Source organism: Magnolia sinica, chromosome 14 (genome assembly GCF_029962835.1).
Source record: "Magnolia sinica isolate HGM2019 chromosome 14, MsV1, whole genome shotgun sequence".
Taxonomy (NCBI): Eukaryota; Viridiplantae; Streptophyta; class Magnoliopsida; order Magnoliales; family Magnoliaceae; genus Magnolia; species Magnolia sinica.
The window spans coordinates 11,273,757-11,294,515 of NC_080586.1; the positions used below are offsets into that span (position 1 = coordinate 11,273,757).

Consider the following 20,759-nt stretch of genomic DNA (forward strand, 5'->3'; position numbering starts at 1 on the left):
AAAGGCATCTGTGTATTGGCCAAGATACATGTGCATTAATGAAATGATAATAATGACTCATCATATAATGCAGTTCTATGCGACATGTCAAATAGACAACCTAGAAAAGTAACACTAAGGATATTTCTCGATACGATGTCGGTCGGGCAAAATCAATAGGAAAATAACGTGTGGATCAATGACCGATTACACTTATTGTATCGAGCAACAAAACAACATTACTTTCACCTTTTTCCAAAGGTGAAATGCATGGGGGCAATGTTGTATCCTATTTCGGGCCATTTTAGGAAAGCCAATAGGAGGGAAACATGTAGCACTGTATGAGGAATAGGAAGTGATGAAAATATTTTCAAGATACTTGGAGAGTTTTTTATGGGATTATAGATGGCATAAATCCAATTTTACGTATCATGGGATAGTCGACGGAGTGTCGTGGTTGAGTTATGAGCGAAGAGAAATGTGGTCAAGTTGTTCATGATACAAAAGGTGACCAAGAAGAATAAAGTCTTGACCAATAGAAGAGGAACAGTCGTTAAAAGACAGGTAACAAAAAAAAAGAGAAAAAAGATATAGATAAGAGAATGATTTAGAAAGAGTTTTCGACTACTATAATTAACATGTTGTAGTAATGCAAGAAAGATCTAAAAGAACAAACTGAAATAGAACTCTATAATGATAGAGGAATCCAACCAACCAAAAAATCTAACACAACATCCAATTAAACTAAATCTATCATTTTTTAATCTCATCTTATCATAGGAGTAGCGATAAACCAGTAACAACAATTCTTACAGTTGCTCTTAATGGCGGATTGTGAATTTTTTCTTTTATCTGATTGCACTGGTATTAAATGTTCTTTTTCGAAAAGCATAAAGTAACCCCTCTTGAGAGGAAGAACTCCTCCATCCGATTATTGGTTGATAATTATCAAATTCTGCGAGTTGTTAAGTAGGCAATTGACCTGAATCTAATCATATTAGTTCATATTAAAGGTATCTGTTTATTTTAGTGCTTGGGGTCCAAACTTCGGCTTGGATCAAGCTGCTATATTGAATTGTCAACACCAGTTTGATAATCTTATTTGATCCATGGCCTTTAAAGGATGATACAACAAAATAAGTCAGTGGTTGACCGCTAATCTGAACCGTAGAATCTTTTGATCATTACAGAATTTATATGGCGGGGTATCCACTGTGGTGCCTATGAAATGATTAGTTCATAGTCATTGACCATACATATGCATATAGGGAATGTGACTCACGATGAATCAAGACATGTTTATTGAGAGGAACCAACGAGTTATCGAATGCTGGGCCGCGAATTGTGTCCAACCCCAACTGGACAATTATCCGTCTTACCTGGGGCTCATGTGAGGCTCAACGGGATGTATCTGTTTATCCATGCCATCCATCCATTTTCTCAAATCATTCTAATGTATGAGCCCAAAAATGAGGCAAATACAAGGCTCATGTGGATCCCACTAGATAGTAAGCTTGGGTTACATTAAATGTTAAAAGCATTAAATGCGAGAGTCATCTGTGGTGTGGTCCACTTGAGCATTAGATCTACCTCGTTTTTGGGCTCATACATCTGAGAAAAGGGATAGATAGCGTAGATAAATAGATACATCACGGTGAAGATGAGGCAGTTCGCCCTATGGATATCATGAAAGTTCCACCCGTGTGGCCCTTCTTAGTGTGCGAGAAACTCCCTATTTAACTTATTGAGAGTATGTGTAGAAGTGTCATACGCATCTCGAGTATCAAATAACTCACCATCCAAATTGAAGAATCATGTCATATTCAAACACTTTCATTTATCATTGAGAAGGTTTACGAATTTCCCAAGTAGAACAATCAAACTCCACACATGGACTACAGTCCAAGCAGTAGTAGAATTCAACTAGCCTAAGCATATGCATCTGGGTTTGCTTGTAGATAGCCTTCGATGGCCTTTGCCATCCCTATAATCCCACCCTTGATCATGTTGACATCAGCATCAGTCAAAGACTGACCGTCCATTGTGTCGTACTCTACAGTGAGCTTGGATATGGACCCATTGTCTCCTGCAGGCTCCAAGCAAGTTTCAAATGAGTAAGATTTCAGTTTTAACCCGATGAACCCTCCCTCTATGACAGTGTATTTGAAGACATGCTTCTCATCATCCACAACATTGATGCAGTCCTTCAATTGAGTAATGTCCTTAATAGCTGCACAAAGTCACAATAAGTTCATAGTCACCAGCATTATACATACAAACATTCATATGTGATACAAGTAGAGTTGGGCATCGACTCAAGTCGGACCAAATTAGGGTTGACCTGACTCGATCTGGTTTTGAAATGGGCCCGACCCGAACTCGATACTGAGTCCAGTATGCCTAACCAGATCCGAGTCTGGGTCTAGCCTGGACTAATTCAGACCAAGTCTAACCCGATCACAAGTACCAAGTTAGGACAAAGTGCAGCAGGTATCCACGGGCTGAAATCACAACCCAAAACTAGATTCACTTGCCATAATTGCAGCCTCTCCATCAGCTACATGGCATCTCAGATCTGAAATGTTAGATCTATACACACACACACACACACACACACACACACACACACACACACACACACACACACACAAGTTAAGTTTTGGATTGATTTGGATTGAATCGAGTCAGTATCGAGTTCGATTTCAGGTCAAGTCAAGTCGAGTTACTGGGTGACTCGACTCAGTTTGAGTTCGAATTGGATGAAGTCAACTCGATTCAGGTCGACTCACCCACTCGATTCAGATCGAGTCGGACAAGTCAAGTTTGCTGAGTGGGGTCGTCTCATGCCCAACTCTAAATACAAGTATGAGGGATTCAGGAAGGGATTTTTGAATCCGTGATTTTAAAAGTCCGCATATTTCAAATATTCTCTATCTGTCTTTAGGTCGTAATTTGTTAAATCTGTACATTATTAAATTTTCATTAGTTTATAAATTTGTGATATTAAAATATCTAAAAATATTAAAAGACTCAACAAATCCACAAAATGACCATCGATACAAGAAAAAAACAATAATAAAACACATTCCCTAAATCGTCATTTATAAATTTATAACTTGATTCCCCGACTATGGACTTTAGATTTACCGATTTCAATTTAATATAAATTTATAGTTTTCAATTTTCTAATCTCAAATAAAGTTGTAGGATATTCAAATCTCTGAAAAAGTTAAACACCTTGACAAATCCACAAAATGATCAATCATAAAATAAATAAATAAATATTTTCCAAACACTCATCCGTGAATTTATGATTTGATTACCAAACAATGGACTTTGGATATACCTGTTTCAATTTAATATAAATTCATGTTTTAATTTTCCCTGGTCCTGAATAGGGTCGTAGGATCATAAGTACTCTATGCCAAATCCATTACACCAAGTTTGCATTTGTGTAGCCAACCATACCTGCATTCTCACATACTGATATGTATAAATAAATACATTTATATGTGCATGCATGTGTGCCTAAGTGTATTATCAGACAGAGGAGAAGAGTATGAATTGTATGATTGGGTGGTCAAAACCTTCGGTGAATTTCATTTCTCTGATGCTGCCAACCCCACCATATCCTTCAATGATAGTGATGCTCGCGATGACTTCCGGCAGGACCTTCGGAATTAGGTTGTGGGCGTCGAGGATGCCCCCCTTCCATAGCCTTGCCGGAGGGAAGGCCGACACTTGCTCTACGGTGAAGCTACCCACGACCATGTTGTCACAAGATAATGAAGATTGATTGATGATGATGATGATGATGATGATGGGACTTGTTTGTGGGAGGACATGGGTATTTATAGAATGGTGAGTACATATATGAAAATTTGAAATTCATATATTATCCAATTTAAAATTGCATGCTTATGTTGTAGTGTTTGTTGGTTTCTTGGAGGCAATGCGAGAATAATGTCAAAAAGAGACGGCTTGGAAAGTGTGAATAAACTAAAATCTTACCTGCTAGTAATCTGTTTTTGGGATACGTGATGTGTGGGATCCACTGTGTTTCTTCCATTAAATCCAATCGGTACATCTTGTGTGCCTTATATTTTTATCTTAGCTATCTAAAAATCAGGACAATCCAAAAATTAGGTGGGCCACAACACAGGAAACATTTGAGATAGGGACACCCCACGTTAAAGACCTTCTAGATTTTTTGGGGCTCACTGGTTTTTTTTTAATGGCATCCAATACATTCAGAAGATGCAACTAATCAGGATGATTGAATACCCAAAAAATCAGGCCATTCCAAAACTTAGGTTAGCCACACCACGTAATTTTACATCAGCCTGGTTTTTGGGAGACGACGAGAACACGAGAAGGGTGCACATGATGTACGGATTGGATGTCATGCACGTATCATTGTGGCCCCCACTCATTGGATTGTAGGTTAAGCTTCACCTACGTAGCCGGCCTCGGACCAGAGGGAAATACTGCCGATCCAGTGTGCGTCTGTTACTGTTTAGTAAAGAGGCATTGTAAGTCGTGATGAAGAACCTGGAAATGTGTCCATGTTTCGTTGATCCAAACCGTTGATCTGATGGACCACACCTTCAATAATGATCCCTCTAAACTCTCCTAGATCCACATATATATTGATTTGCTTTAATGTGCAACTATTTATAATCTGTAGCCCACTTATCAAAATAACATTTAAGTTCCAATTTAGATCTTGTAGGGAATCGCCCATCCGTGGTGGGGTCCATGTTATCAATGGCCTGGATCACCAGATACCACGCCCGCTTGTACAGGCCGGCACGCAGGACACCATTCTTTTTTAAATCATCAAGAACGATAATTTCTCATTAGGAAATGGCATCAACTGGATAATTGATAAGATTGGACCATTTCTCTGAACGTATCTTGACCGTCCAAAAATTGGCGATGGATCAGATAGTCTTGAAGCTGTCAAAGAAAAAAAAAAATGGTGGATGTACCTCTTCAGGAAAGGTGGTCCAGTAATTGTATGTCCGGGTCCATCATCAAAGTGCACTAATGATCAAATGTACATGTGTGATGCCATTTTTCTAAATAATATTAGACGCACACTCGAGTTGAACAATATCTGTCCGTCAAAAGAAAAAGATCACGATATACGGTGGAAGGGAGCCAGGACTGACATGAATCCGCTGAGACTAACCAATGTAGGTTAATTGCAACTCAGCTCAACATATACGTCCGTGCGTTTGGTTAGTCGTGACCATCCATTTCATATGCCCTACTGTAGATGGAACACGATAGAAATGCCATACCAGTTGGATAATCCTGGCCATCTGATCTATGTCCTTCAAAGGACGATACAACAAAAGAAGTCAGTGGTCCACATTTGAAGCAAAAATTTCGCTAATCTGAACCGTAGAATATTTTCATCGGTACGGAATTTATATGGGGCATCCACTGTGGTGCCTAAGGGATGATTAGTTCATAGTCACTAAATATACATCTGCATGCAGGGAATGTGACTCGCGATGAACCAAGACTGGTTTATCGAGAGGAACCGCCGAGTTGTCGGATGCTCCTCTGACTTTTTCTACAAACAAGTATCTCGTATGCGGTTTGCCTGCAGCCCTAAGCTGTGAGGTCCACCGTTCCATCCATTTTGACCGTTCATTTTAGGGCATGAGCGAGATCCAAAGATCAAGTGGACCACACCACAGAAAACAGTCAGGATAAAGATAAAGACGACCACAGTTGAAATCTTCCTATTGTATGCCATCCAATCCGTTCATAAGGCCACAGTGATGTTTCAGATCAGCTTGATTTTGGGTGACAATGAAAAAATGATGGGGTCCACATCATGCACGGATTGGATGCCATGCACACACCACCGCAGGTTCCACACATTGGGTTGTAGTGGATCTGCCCTCAGAATGAGATATGGCCGATCCAGCAGCTGGTTTAAGTCCTGCTGATGCACCCATTATGAATAATAGTGCCCATGTTTCGTTGATCTGGACTGTTCATCTGATGGGCCACACCTTCCGTGATGATGCCTCAAAACTCTTCTATATTCAAATCTTCTAGTCAGACAGTTGCTTTTGTTTTAATGTGAAATATTTTATCTCTAGCCCACTGTTCCAAATGTCATGAACTTCCAGTCTAGAAAGCTTATGGGAATCACCCATCAGTAGTGGGGCCTATGTTATAATGATCTTGGATCACCTAACAAGGGCCCCATTTGTACAGGCCGGCACATAGGACACCATTTGTTTTTTGATGCATGGAGCCTGATGATTCCTCAGGAAATGGTATCAATTACAGTGTTTGGACGTTACTAATTATTCTAGTATAAAAGTGCACTAATCAACTTGCATGGGATTATGCCATTTATTAAAATCTGCCCAAATTGGACTATATAAATTTGGATCAATAACTTGAGAGTAATGGGCTGTACTGGGCTGGCCTGTTGGACATCTGGTTGTAGCTTGTCATGTGCCAGACCTGGGCCTAGATTACTGGCCCATGGACTTGGTTTAAGACCAGGACACAAATGGCCAGGCTTGTTCCATGTCAGGCCCATTAATCGTTGTCTCGGCCCTGACCAAGGTGCCCACATGTGCAGAATCCCACGTGTCAGAAAAGCATATTCGATTGTCATCTACCACACGCATGGTATACATGCATGTCAATATAGACCAACCAAATAATAGGCTGCGTCATGGATGGAACCCATGATCGATGGATCTGATCTGATTTCACTCGTTGAATTGGATCATATAAATTTACCATCCGTTCCAAAAACGCCAATAGGACGGCTGGGATTGCTTGGTTAGTGTAATATTTGTGAATCCACCATCAATAATGGATCTTCTATTTAGACGGTCTGGATTGATCTTTATGATGCCATACATACATGATGGCTGAGATACCACAATAGAAAAAGATGTGCGCTGTGGTAGGGGCAGAAGTAGGGCCCACAGGTCAGCCCAAACAGAAAAGGGATAAATTGAGAGAACATTCCTACCATTGAGTTAAATGGGGCCCATCAGATTGTGTATATGGAATCTAAAACACATCCCAACCATTCATCTTCCATGGATGATCAGGATGTCGTACATCCTAGATGGGCCCCAGTGAGAATCAAGGGTGGATGCCCTGCTTTCCACCTTGTTTCCTGTGAGGGGCCCACCATAGTTTTGAATGGAGCTGATTTTCAGGCCCTGGAACTAACCTAAGGGGACACATCCATTGGACGGGTTGGATGTGATACATCCATTACGTAGGCCCCACATCTGTCCATTAGCACTAGATAGAGGTGGACTATCACATTCACATTGAACATGTACCTTGAGTGTCAACAGGCCGGGCCTGAGGTCGGTCTCGGCCCGTTTTGAACTGTTTTGGGCCGAGACCGTCGGGCCAGGCTTCTTGTAAATTCCATTTTAGGCCTGAGCCCGGCCCATTGACACTACCTCATCCGCTCCGTGGGACCCAGCTTCCGTGGGGGCCATATTGATGTATGTATTCTGTATTAAAACATAAAGAAGATCCAAAACTCAGGTGGACTCTAGGAACAGTGGTGATTGAACGAAACCAACGTGACTTAGCTGCGACCCGGATCAGGCCATGTTGGTGGGATCCTGACTGTGGAACCCACGTCGACGTATTTTTTTTTATATATCTACACCGTCTATCCATTTTGCAAGATCATTTTTACGGTATGGACTCAAAAATGAAGCAGATCCAAATCTCAGGTGGACCACACCACAAGAAACAGTAGTGAATGACTATTAAAACATTTTGTCAGCCACAAAAGTTTTGGATAAATCCTAGGAAGTTTTTAACGGTGAGTATTCAATGACCACCGTTTCCAGTGGTGTAGTCCACGTAATATTTGTTTCTCCTTCATTTTTGGGCTAATACCCTAAAGTAAGTTGATGAATGCATAGATATACAATGCATACATTAAGGTGGACCCCACGGTCAGGGTCCCAATCCAGGTCGAGCTAAGTCACGTCCCAAACAAGCAAATCAGATTCCAAACCAAGCGTATAGAAAACCCAAGAATCTATGTTTAGTAAAGAGGAGTTGTAAGCAAACGTTGCACGCAAATCAGCACTAAAACAGCTCAAGCATTTCAATATCTTTGCGTGCATAACCTCTCCTTCGGATTTCAAATTAACTACTCCTTTGGGAAAATGCGATGTCCAAATGGCTCATCTGCCGTACACGTAGCTTTTAACTCAAGCAAGAGTCCCGAATAGCAAGAACACAGTAGTCCAACGTAGGTTACATACAGCAGAGGACTGAATGACCCACCAATGAAAAAGTGCCGTATGTACATATGATAGACGGCCAAGAAGCAATGACTCTCCCTGCATGAAATAACGATTTTACCCATTTGAATGGACGCGGATTTCCTGGCTTTCGCATGAAATTACTGCTCTGGTATGCTTAGGTGGGGCCCACCGTGATATTTGTGAGGAATCCCTTCCGTCCATCCATTCCTTTGGATTATTTTAGGTCATGAGACCAAAAATCAGGTGGTTCCAAAATCAAGGCAGCCATACGAGAGTCAAAATTGGGGGTTGCCTACAGTTGGGCTCTACCTTTATATTTATATGCCATCTAAACTTAATATAAGGTCCTTATTTCGGGGATGAAGTGAAAAATTAAAAATAAAAATAAAATAAATGCTTAATACAAAACTTCCGTAACCATACAAATGTTACGAATCCTAAAATGATATATATATATAGCATGAATTTCTCACAAACATCAAAATGGGCCCCACCTAGCATCCCATTGAAGGAATTTCACATAAAGTCCACGTCCCACTTCAATATCGGTCACATCCCCTCATTGCTGCTATGTGGAGCGTGTCCAACAGCCTGCTCAACATTATATACTTTCATTTAATTCATAACATCTCTGATGTCACACCGAATAGAGCATTCCAACTACAGTAGAAATTAGTCAGTGGAATTTAGACCATTAGGTGCTTTTTATTTCCCGGCAAGGAGTGCAAGTGACGCAGGGATAAACTTGATGAGTTTGATCACCGTCTTCCTTAAGGATAACTACTTCAAATCCACGAAGCTTTTCTGAACTCCTCATGTAGACATTTCGAATCCATGGGGAAGAAAAGCGAGAAAATAGAAATAATATTATAGAAAGTTCATAAATTGATTGATGATTGAATTAACAAGTTTACACCCCTTTAAATAGGGATACTTAGCCATGGAGGAAGTTTCAAAATTAAACTACAACTAAAACTCTTAGAAATCATGACTTACTATAAATAGTAAACTTACTATTTATAAACGGTCATGATTCTAATTAATGCGCATAGTTTTTTCTCAAAAATAGTAAGTGTCCTATTTGGCCAAACAATGATGTTCTCCTAACTATTCTAAGCACTTTTCATGTTGGGCGCAACTCCTAAAGCCCAACAAATGGAGAGTTATAATCAAACTGAAACTTATTATAAATAGTATAAACAAAATTTAAACAAAAATTCAACCGTTGATCTGATGGTATTTCGCAAATTTGGCGTGGGCAACCTGGCTTGGATAGGTTGGGTGGCTAAACGAGCTCGTCCTACCCCAAAATCATATATGGTACGTCCGATAGCTCATTCCGCTTTGCAAGATACGTCCATTTTAAGTTCTAACAGTCCGGATCACCTGTCTCCGATCGGACCTTTTCTGGTCCATCTTGGCCATGAAACTGTCCGCGACCCACTCTACATCAGCCACTAAATAAATGAATCGGCCTATTTTGACTTGGACTGACCTAGACCCTATTCAGATTTTAGTGGGCTCGCTCTTGTGCTAACATAGGCCTAACCCATTAAATGGGTCGGATCGGAGACAGGACTCCCCTCGACTTAGACCTGACCCATCAGCGCCTGTAACCATATATACCTTCACTGTAATTTGGGGTCCTAATCCATCTAAAGTAGTGTCTTATACTATTTGGGCAGCTCGGTTTTAAAGTGCATGCAACTTGTAGAGAAGGAGAGGTGCCCATGCAGCCCTTTGGAAAATTAAATAATAGTCACCACCCAATAATAGCTCTTCAGGGAATCGAGGATTGAGTCGCTTTCTAGTTTCAGACCACAAATTGCAATTTGGCATTGACTGGAAAAAGAAGTGAGGTGGATGGCTAATAAAGTCCCCCTAAAAGCATATTCTTATAATAGAAATATTTTATATTAGGCATGACAAGGTATATTCCATTCTAAGAAATAATGTGATATCCATTAATCAGCTCATTTTTAGGTGCCTGCCAAACAGGGATTTAGTGACTTACATTTCCATGTGCCATAAACCTCAATGTGCCACATGTGTGGCATATGCTAACGAGCCACATGTGCCACATGGCAGCCCGCCCATCTTTAGTTACTTCACACGCACATCTGCCAATGTGTGACATATGCAACATGTGCCATCACCACTTTCACGTACCTCACATGTATAAACGTCCATTCAAGTGCCTCAAATGTGCCAATATGGCATGTGTGTTGCAATCTATATTGAAGTATTATTTACGTGCCAATATGTCATATGTGCAACGTATACAACTGCCAATCATCAAATGTGTCAACATGGCACATGCCCCAATGTGCAACTTGTGCTGCCCTCATCTCCACGCCCCCTACATGTGTAAAAGCACAACATGTGCTACTGTGTCACAAATGCCACATGTGTTGTCGTTCATCTTTATGCACTCCACATATGCCACATGTATCAATATGCAACATTCGATCTTCAAGCATTTCACATGTGTCAATGTCTCACATGTGCCAATATATCACATGTGTATAATCTGTCTTCGGTGCACATATGTGTCACCTTTCATCTTCGAGTAAAATTTTCATGATTTATTTTTTTTCAAATAATTGTTTTGTAAATGTTATTGCTCAAATCTGACTAGTTAGGTGTAATAGCATGTAGACATACGGATACCCACAACAATAATACGTAAAGGACAACGAGAGTGTCGATTGTGGCTGGGGACCGTCTGATGCGTAAGTTAGGTGGGCGGACTGAAAGTAGATGTGAGACTTGAAATAAGGTTTTTGGTACTTACTTTTCTCCAATTGTAATGGGTATACTTATAGGATGCTTAGGCAGCTTCAAGACTTATGTATCCTTGTGGGATATTCTGGATTTGCTAGAAGGTCCTTATTTGGATAGGGATTTACTTCTAAAAGTATCGTTGAGTCTGCCTCAGTCAGCATGATTTTCAAATAGAATTATATTAAATCTTTCCTTTCTTAATTCGAAGCAGAATTCTCTCCGGGTCTTCCATTTCTTTGATCGAGGTCCATCTAGTCAACTCAGTAGGTGATTCCCATCACTAAGTTCTGCCCTTAAATAGTTCAGTTCAAGGTCGACCCAAAGCTCATTTCTCTTTCGGTACCTTATTAGCTTGGGAAGTTTATTTTGATATTCCAATTGGCCCAGCTTTAAGGCATTCCTACTATGATTAATTGTATTTCCCGTACAACATGTCAGTTTAGTTATCTCTACAACACTTACCATTCGTTTTGCACATTTGCCATTTTTGTCTACGATGGAGAACACATTTCATGGAGCTTATATGAAGTGGGCTGCACAATATCATTCCTCTTTGTGCCCTAGATTTCAAACTGCAAGTAGTATGACCTTTTTCTTTTGCTTGAAATTTTGAGTTGTAACTTAGATTTATCATGTAATGATTAATATAGCAAAGGAATTTTCACTAACCAATAAATATACAAATGGTTGTATGCATTAGAATTTTTTTTTTTATAACATTCTTAAAGGTTAGAAACCATTGTTTAAATAGGGCTATATGGATGCGTGTACATGAAAACGCATACAAATGTCAATATAGATTTCAGCCAGAACCAACTACTTGAAGCTCTACCTCCAGTGATATGATCTAACCTGAAAATGCTCAGAGAACTCAGGCTTGATCACAACAGCTTCTTCAGAAGATTAACCCTCCACTATTGGACGGCTCAGAGGCCTATTACAAACGTCCCTGGAAATTATTATCTGGAGTCTTCCTTTGGAGCTTGGGAGCCTACAAGACTTGGGAGTCTTTGGACATAAGCATGAATTCCTTATATGGGAATTTGCCAACCAAATTAGACACAGGCACACCTTCGAATTAAGTGGACCATGCATAATTTCGTGGCCACCTTCAATATGGAACACCCATCATCTTGGGCCTACCTTTGATGTGAACCATCCATCATGTAGGACCTGTAAGATCTAGATGTGGAATAGCTGTAGAATCTGTTGTGCATTGGATATGAAGGATTGATGAAGAAGATGGTTTACCTATTTGTATTTTCATTGTTGTGGAATTAGAACGCCGAAATCTTCCTCTCCTTACACCCCTTAGAGAAGACGAGATGGGACTGTAGCTTTGTAGCTACTTTCAATGATGTAGGATTGGGGACCCAACTCTGCTAATATAGGTTAGATGGTTGAGGAGTTTGAAATCCATCGAAACTCCTCTCTCAATGCTCCACACGAATTGGTAATCCCAGTTCTTCTGTGATGGGGATTTTCTCCCTAAGCTCGACCGGTCGAGTGCCTCACTCGACCGGTCGAGGGTGGTGCTCGACCAGTCAAGTGGTGCTCGACTCAAAGTCCAGCGACCAATTAGGTTAAATATTCTGAGGTGTTCGACCTGTCGAGGGAGGTGCTCGACTAGTTGAGGTTATGCAGATTTGAGTCCGGATTTTATGAGGTTTCTCAAGAGGTGCGAAAGGGAGTTGCCTAAACTATAAATAGGGGTCCCTAAGGCTTTTCTAGGGCAATTAAGAAGGGTATTCTAAGGGTTTTCACAACCAAGGTGAGAGAGAGAGAAAGGGAGAGAGAGGAAGCTTGTAGAAGGGAGAATTTGTAATCGATGTCTCAGCGCTTCTACGTCCTCGTGATCAATGAAATCTTTCCAATTTTTCTTTTATTCTCTTATTATTCATTCGCTCCTATGTGAGTGAAGAAGGTTTGATCCAAGCGGTGTGTGCTTGTGATCGATTGTAACGTTCTACTTCATAGTGGATTGTTGCTCTAGACTAGGTCTCATGGTTTTTACCTCTTTTAAGGGTTTTTCACGTAAAAATCTCTTGTGTCGTGTGGTTTGTGCTTTGAGTTATTTCATTGCTTTAATATCCCATAATTCTGGTGTTTTTGGGAAGCTAAATCCTAAGGTTTTGTGCAAGGCCCCCAACAAAGTGGTATCAGAGTTATTGGTTTATTAATTAGAGTATGATCGATTTGAATTATGGAAGGTGGTTCATCAAGGATGATCAGTCTCAATGGTTCTAAATGGACCATATGGAAGGCTAAGATGGAGGACTTACTTTATTGCAAGGACTTGTATTCTCCAATTCAAGGCATATCAACAAAGTCAAAAGATATGTCAGATGATGATTGGAAGAAGATGGGCTGGAAGGCGGTGGGGTTTATTAGACAATAGTTGGACGATTTCGTATTTCACCATGTGTCTATAGAGACCTCAGCCACTAGCCTATGACTGAAACTGCAAGGGCTGTATGAGAGGATGTAATGTCCTGCATTTTCACTGTTTTCTATTTTCAAAAATCCTTGAAATTTTTTTATTAATTAACTTATAATATCACTTAATGACCATTAGGACTCAATGTTGGTTTATACGGGGGTAGTACCAGAAAAGAACTACACAAGTCCGATGAATCCACCCGATCACTTGAACATCAGGTGTAGCCCCATGATTTACTTACATAGGACCCAAATCTAACCGACTCATCGCTAACTAATTAAGACAATCATGAATAAATTAAAGATCTAACCGAAGCCGAGTCAAATAAGGTCCGGATCTTGACTAATAGATCAAATCAACCCTGTTACTCTTTTAGCCTAAAACCGACGGTTTAAAGTAATTATGACAAAATCTCCACTTTCAATAGCTATCAATAGGCCGCACTATGAACATAGTTAATCTAAACCCTAATCATTGCCCACGAGAAATCTCAATACCTAATTCATTTAAGAAATATCCCGATTTTTCGAACAAGCTCTAGACCGCTCGTTGGTGGGCTACTCGTTCCAAAACTATAGAATAATGTCTGTCTTACTGGGCTTGACATCCATCACGGGAGTCGGACCTGAGTACTGTCCAGAATTGCTCAACTTGAGCCAAAGGATGAGTACATGAGAAGTGCAAATACCCTAAAGGAAGAAGCTGAAACTTAAGTGAATTGGGCCGTCCACTCTTATGCAAAGTTGAGGATTTCGGACCGTCGATTTATGACCAAACTTCACACGTGGAGTAAGGATATTTCTCTGCTCATATCCGTATTGCCACGGCCCCGATCGACCATCGGTGACCATTGAACAAACTTCTAATCATACCTGTTGATCGGCGCATCCAAATGGCGGGACAAACATATCCATGTGTATATCAATATGTACACCTCGTAGTGGGCCCTAGAGGCTAGAAAAACCCTCCCATATGGCTAGTATAATAAAAACCCAACCCTTGGGGCCATTTACACCAAATCTCGCATTATAAAAGGCCTCATTTGGGCACCCCCTCTCCCCATACGAATTTGTCTTGGAAGAAAGAAAGGGAGAAAGAGAGAAAGAGGTAAAAAAGAGGAGAAAGGAGAAGAGAGAGACCTTGGGGTGTGGGTGTTGGTACACCTCCACCCTCTCATCCCCGCTTTACCTGCCTCGCCATAGCCGGAGACGTCGTTGGAGCTTTCCCGACAATGGTTAAAGGTAAGTGTTAAATCTTAAATATAATTTAGGGTTTCAATAGTTGTTTATCCCAAATCTCATAAGCTTGTATGTTTGTTTAGGTCTTTCAACAATTTTCTCTAAAAACCTAACCCTGGGAGCTCTTAATCAGAGATTCCTTCTTAAAGGTGCGGACTATTATCCTTAGGTGGCCTAGCACCAATTCTACTATGAGTTTAATAATTATGAATGTTAAGATGATGTGCTTGAGTAATCTAGAGAGAACCTAGCCAAGACCTTACATGATAGGGACCCTAAATCCTATGAAATGGTTAAGTATTGGTTATTTGTTCTTCAACATGATTGGCCTTGATTTGGAGAGGCATGTACATCTCATATGTGATTCTAGCGTAACCTTCCTTGTGGCATGTATGATTGCATAAAATTCTTGTTGTATGTTTGTGCTTGCATAAATCCTTGTTGTATGTTTGTGAAAACATTAATCCTTTTTGTATGTTTGTACTATAAATGATGTTTAGCTCTTGATCTCGTTGGTAACCCCACTCAACACACATACACATTAATTTCGTATTTTTGTTAGTAGTTGCATTATAGAATATCTGAATTTTTATGTTTGATGTATGAGTGCATGACTTTACTAGTAATAGAAGGTGAATCTGAAATTGTTGGAATATTATTGAATGACATAAACCTCTGGATTGGTCAGGGAACTAAAGTGGGAGAACGTGGTCCCATTGGTAGGACCATCCTGCGGCTAAACCAGCGGGTTTGGATGGATGCGATGGGCGATAATAGTTGGAATATATGAGTCGCTTCTACTCAATGTCGTCCGTCATGTACTCGCCTGAACTCGGATGGTCTAGCTCGCTCATTGACCAACCATGATTGTTAACCATGTCTACTCATACCTGTATGGAACCTGGAACACCCTTTAACCACTGAAGCCTATTGATAATCATTTGAAACCGATCCACAGACTCGAGAGTCGGGCATGGTGGAATGTGACACTGTGTCCGAGCTGTCGGCCTACGCTGGGGTGACGAGCCTCCCCATAGTGACCGCGAGCGATCCCTCTTCTCAGCACTCCCCATGCGTTTGAAATTTAAGATGGGGAACCTAATGGGATCAAGGACGTGGGGTCTTGGCCTCGCACATTGAGGGGCCTTGGCCTCTCAACCAGTTGAGGGCAATGATACATGGGATGTACCAGTTTCCCCAATCTGCTGGATGAACAAAATTAACTAAATACTCAGCTAACATTATTCACGCATCGTATTAGCTAGAATTTGGCGACTCGACAGTTGAGGTCGCAATGAGGGAGTGTTGGTCATGCGCGATCGTTAGACGAAATCGCTCGAGGGAGTGTTGTTGTGAGGTCATGCATCATATCATAATACATGCATATGCATTAACAAGACTATTTAGGGATCTATGAATGTATGTCTTTCATTAAATTCATCATATGATTGCTGCTAGTTATAACTTAAGGCTAATAGTAACCACTGATTTAGCTACTCACTCCCACTTTGGGACGGTGTTTTAAAACACCAACCAGACCCTTTTACTAGATGCAGGTGAGGCAGAGCTCGACGAGTCGAGCGAGGTGAGCACGGATAGGGAAGAGAAGCTTTCCTACTTCTAGCTTATGGGCAGATCACCGTAGACTGTGCGGGTTGATTATGGGTTATTGAGTAGGGATCTAGCACACCATTTCCTTTGAACATTTCTTATATAAATTTTGTCGGGCGACGCCTTATGCAACCCGTTTAATATTCCTATAGACTTGTACTTCTTAGTCGCATTTATTTCGGTAGATTAGTTGTGGTTATGATTTATGTTCCAGCCAATTCCTTTATTGCTTATTTAAATTGATCTATGTACAAATCGCCATAATTAAGATATAAGCGACACCCGGGAATTCGGAGGCCGAATTCCTACACAGCCCTTGAAAACCTGGGGTATTACAGATGGTATCAGAGCAATGGTTTGGATTAAATTAGGTTGTGGATTATGAACTCACCATAATACATTCCCTGACATAGTAGAGAGCGATCGAACTTAGAAGCATGTATAGGATCCCGAGATCATGCCATTTGGCAAGTCCAAAGACTAAAACGTTAGGGTTTACGAATAGAAAGACTTAGACGGTGTCGTGGACCATGAACTCACTAACGCGTCCGCTAACTTGAGAGAAAACGCAATAGAGATATAGAAATGCTAGGAACCACCCCAGGCACTGAACTGATCATCTTAGACAGAAGGCAAGACTTCCAAGGAGTTAGGATTGAGGAGTGAGAGAGGGTAGTGATGCTAAGAAATGGGTCTGAGAGTCTTACAGTATCTCAACCCATTGAGAGGACCGAGCCGAAACTGAATGATTAGACAGTCAAAACCATCGTCCTAGACCAAATGAGTGAATACCAGGCCAAACTTGATAGTTCCGACCCATTCGGGGATAAGGATTTAGGGGTGAATAAAAATTTACCGGAAATAGTGAAAATGGAGATAAAATGAATTTTTGACCACTAACCGCGAGGAATCTCGCGAAATAACTGGGCTCATTGTGTAGATCAGTTTTCTCTACCCCAAATCATATATGGTACGTCTAGGGGGGCCTTAACCGCGCTCGGGAAACCATGAAACAAGTGGACCCCGCCCAGAAAGCAGTGGGTCGGTGGGACCCTGCCCGCGCGACCCCACCTGTCCGCCTGATCCCGTCCGCGCACCCCCGCCCGACCGGCCCGACCCCGCCCGGGCGTCGAGCAGCTTGACGTGACCCCGCTCAGCAAGCACGGCCCCCGTCCAACTCTCCAACGGCTCGGCAGGACCCCGCCCGACCGGTGTGGCCCCCACCCAGCCTCTAACATGGGATCCTCCCCTTTTTTAAATGTGTACACGTGTGGGGCCCATTTCTATAGAAATTTAAAACCCCTAGCACTTCTTTCCTATCCCTCCACCACCCTCCATTCTTCCAAATCTCTAAGAAAACCCATCTCACTCCATCTTTCTTCAAAACCATTCTTGTCAACCCATTTTCAACCCTTCCTCAAATCACATTTCTTCAAACCCATTCACAAATTCTCCCCACTCCATCACTCTCAAACCCCATTCACAAAGTCCAACACCAAACCCCATTCTCATGTCCATTCCCAAAGCCATTCTTCAAATCCCTCCTCTCCAACAAACTCCCATCTCTTCTTCCTCATATCCAACCCAAAACCAACCACCAACACTCACTTTCAAACCATACCCCCAAGACCATTCTTAACAAACCCCTCTCAACCCATTTCCAAAATACATTCCTCAAATCATTCATAAACTCATTCTCAAGTCCCCCCCAAAACCATCCCTAGAATCTTCCCTCCAATAATACACCTACATTTCGCACAACCAATCTGTCTTAGCTGAGGGAAATGGCGTTCTAGGCAACCGTCGCCTCCATCTTCTCCATTCTGGTAATCCTTTCTCTTATGGGGAAGAAGAGACCGGCACCCGCCGAGCCGGGACCAAGCCGAGAAAGGCGTAGTAAAAAGAAGGCCGATCCGAAGGAGAAGTCGAGCTCGGAAGTCCAATCTAAGAGAAGAAACGATTCTCAAAAAGGACTCGCAACTCAAGCTTCCCCACCGCCCGTAAAAGATATCGAAAATTTCTGCAAGTGCGAGGTCGCCTTCGAAGCCTCTGTGGAGGAGCACCTGTTCAAAAACTCCGCTCTGCTCAATCGACTTATGGAAAAGGAATTGTCTCATATTCTACGGAGGTTCTCACGCCGATGAGGGACAAGCTAGGGCTTTCTACACCCGAATTAGAAACCCTAAATTCAAGCCATTGGGCATTGATCTTTTAGTGGGTAGCAAGAGGTTCCACTTCGGGGTGGAGGACATTTCTTACGTACTTGGAGTGCCACTAAGGGAGGTACAGATTGATGAGAGAAATTAAGATACGAGTCGAGCCCGCGACGAGCGAACTCGCTTAAGAATTAGACTTCTTAAGTAGGGTTTCGTTTCATTGCTTAAGAATTTATGAGTTCGTATTTGAAGTGGACTGTACTAAAATATTTTGGGTTCTTATTCTCTTATGGATTCAAAGTTCATACCACTTTGAGGAGATAATGTTCTTCCTTTTTCCTTTTCGGCGGTATTCTTTGCATCACCATCACTCCAAACCTCAAGAATACCTTAAAACTTTTGATTCTTCCTCCCCAGTTCAAATTTATGAAACCAAAGTGTGATTTGTCCATAACTCACTAACCATAGGATCAAAATGATAATGTCAAGAGGAACCTTAAGTTTCGAAAAACTTTTCTAGGATAGTCGTTTGATCATAAGCACCGTTGGAGACTCACCACCCACTAAAATATTATAAATGTGAAACTTGAACTTTTTAATAAATTTCGATATCTTCCAAATGTTAAGAATAATCGGACTGCGGAATTATGAAACCATACATTTGCGAAGTATTCACGGCTTAACCCAATTCTCGATCTTAGGTGAATACCAACAGACTCACTGCTTTGATCGAGCAGAAGACCACGATCTATCAGGACTAGGAAGGGATACAACGATCTTTCTACCCTGGTCAAGCAGAGGATCAACGTATGGGATCAAAGCCTACCACAACTGTCTTTCCGTATTAGCCTAATTATGAAGAGTAGAATATACCACCCTTAGGTAAACTTTATTATCAAACACTTAGTACGATAATGATGATTTTGACATTTATTTTCAAACCTCAAAGGTGAAAACTTTTAAGGGGGGTAGATCACAATGAGCTAGGTTAGTGTATTTATTATATACCCTAAAACGTATATAAACCCGAAACCAACAAAACTTAAGCAAATGAAATGATAATATCTTTACTTATTACCCTTAGGCAATTTCAAGGACGAAATTGTTTTTAAGGAGGGTAGATTGTAACGTCCTGGATTTTCACTATTTTGGATTTCCAAAAATCCTTAAAAATTTTTTATTAATTAACTTATAATATCACGTAATGACCATTAGTACTCAATATTAGTTTATACAGGGGTGGTACCAGTAAAGAACCGCACAAGTCCAATTAATCAACTGTAAGAAGCCAACGAATCCGCCCGATCTATTGAACAACAGGTGTAGCCCCAAATTTTACTCACATAAAACTCAAATCTAACCGACCCATCACTAACTAATCAAGACAATCATGAATAAATTAAAGATCTAACCGAAGCCGAGTCAGATAAGGCCCGGATCTTGACTAATAGACCAAATCAACCCCGTTACTCTTTTAGCCTAAAACCGACAGTTTAAAGTAATTATGACCAAATCTCCACTTTCAATAACTATAAATAGGCCGCACTATGAACATAGTTAATCTAAACCCTAATCATTGCCCACGAGAAATCTCAATACCTAATTCATTCAAGAAATAACTCAATTTTTTGAACAAGCTCTAGACCGCTCGTTGGTGGGCCACTAGTTCCAAAACTATAGAATAATGTCCGTCTTACTAGGCTTGACAGCCATCGCGGGAGTTAAACCTGAGTACTGTCCAGAATCGCTCAACTTGAGCCAAAGGACGAGTGCATGAGAAGTGCAAATACCCTAAAGGAAGAAGCTGAAACTTAAGTGAATTGGGTCGTCAACTCTTATGCAAAGTTGAGGATTTCGAACCATCGATTTATGACCAAACTTCACACGTGGAGTAAGGATATTTTTCTGCTCATATCTGTATTGTCATGGCCCCGATCGACCATCGGTGACCGTTGAACAGACTTCTAATCATACCTGTCGATCGGCGCATCCAAATGGCAGGTCGAACATGTCCATGCGTAGATCATCATTAGGGATAACTATCCTACGATGTATATCAATATATACACCCCGTAGTGGGCCCTAGAGGCTAGAAAAATCCTCCCATAAGGCTAGTATAATAAAAACCCAAACCTTCGGGCCATTTACACCAAATCTGGCATTATAAAAGGGCCTCATTTGGGCACCCCCTCTCCCCATACGAATTTGCCCTAGAAGAAAGAAAGGGACAAAGAGAGAAAAAGAGAAAGAGGAGAAA

General features: G+C 41.1%; 1 protein-coding gene across 1 annotated transcript; it reads right to left on the bottom strand.

The window, feature by feature from the left end:
* Window positions 1–1,833: 1,833 nt before the first annotated feature.
* Window positions 1,834–3,775, bottom strand: LOC131226187 (major strawberry allergen Fra a 1-2-like). The gene is made up of 2 exons (XM_058221941.1): window positions 3,567–3,775; window positions 1,834–2,209 (listed from the first exon to the last, which is right to left on the bottom strand). Exons 1-2 carry the CDS (start codon window positions 3,748–3,750, stop codon window positions 1,908–1,910), a joined length of 486 nt encoding a protein of 161 aa, XP_058077924.1. The 5' UTR covers window positions 3,751–3,775; the 3' UTR covers window positions 1,834–1,907.
* Between the last annotated feature and the right edge of the window lie 16,984 nt (window positions 3,776–20,759).

Coding starts and splice junctions, on each gene's coding strand:
- LOC131226187 (XM_058221941.1), bottom strand. CDS start 3,750: ATGGTCGTGGGTAGCTTCACCGTAGAGCAAGTGTCGGCCTTCCCTCCG. Junction 2,210..3,566: donor AGAAATGAAATTCACCGAAG/GTTTTGACCACC, acceptor GACTTTGTGCAG/CTATTAAGGACATTACTCAA.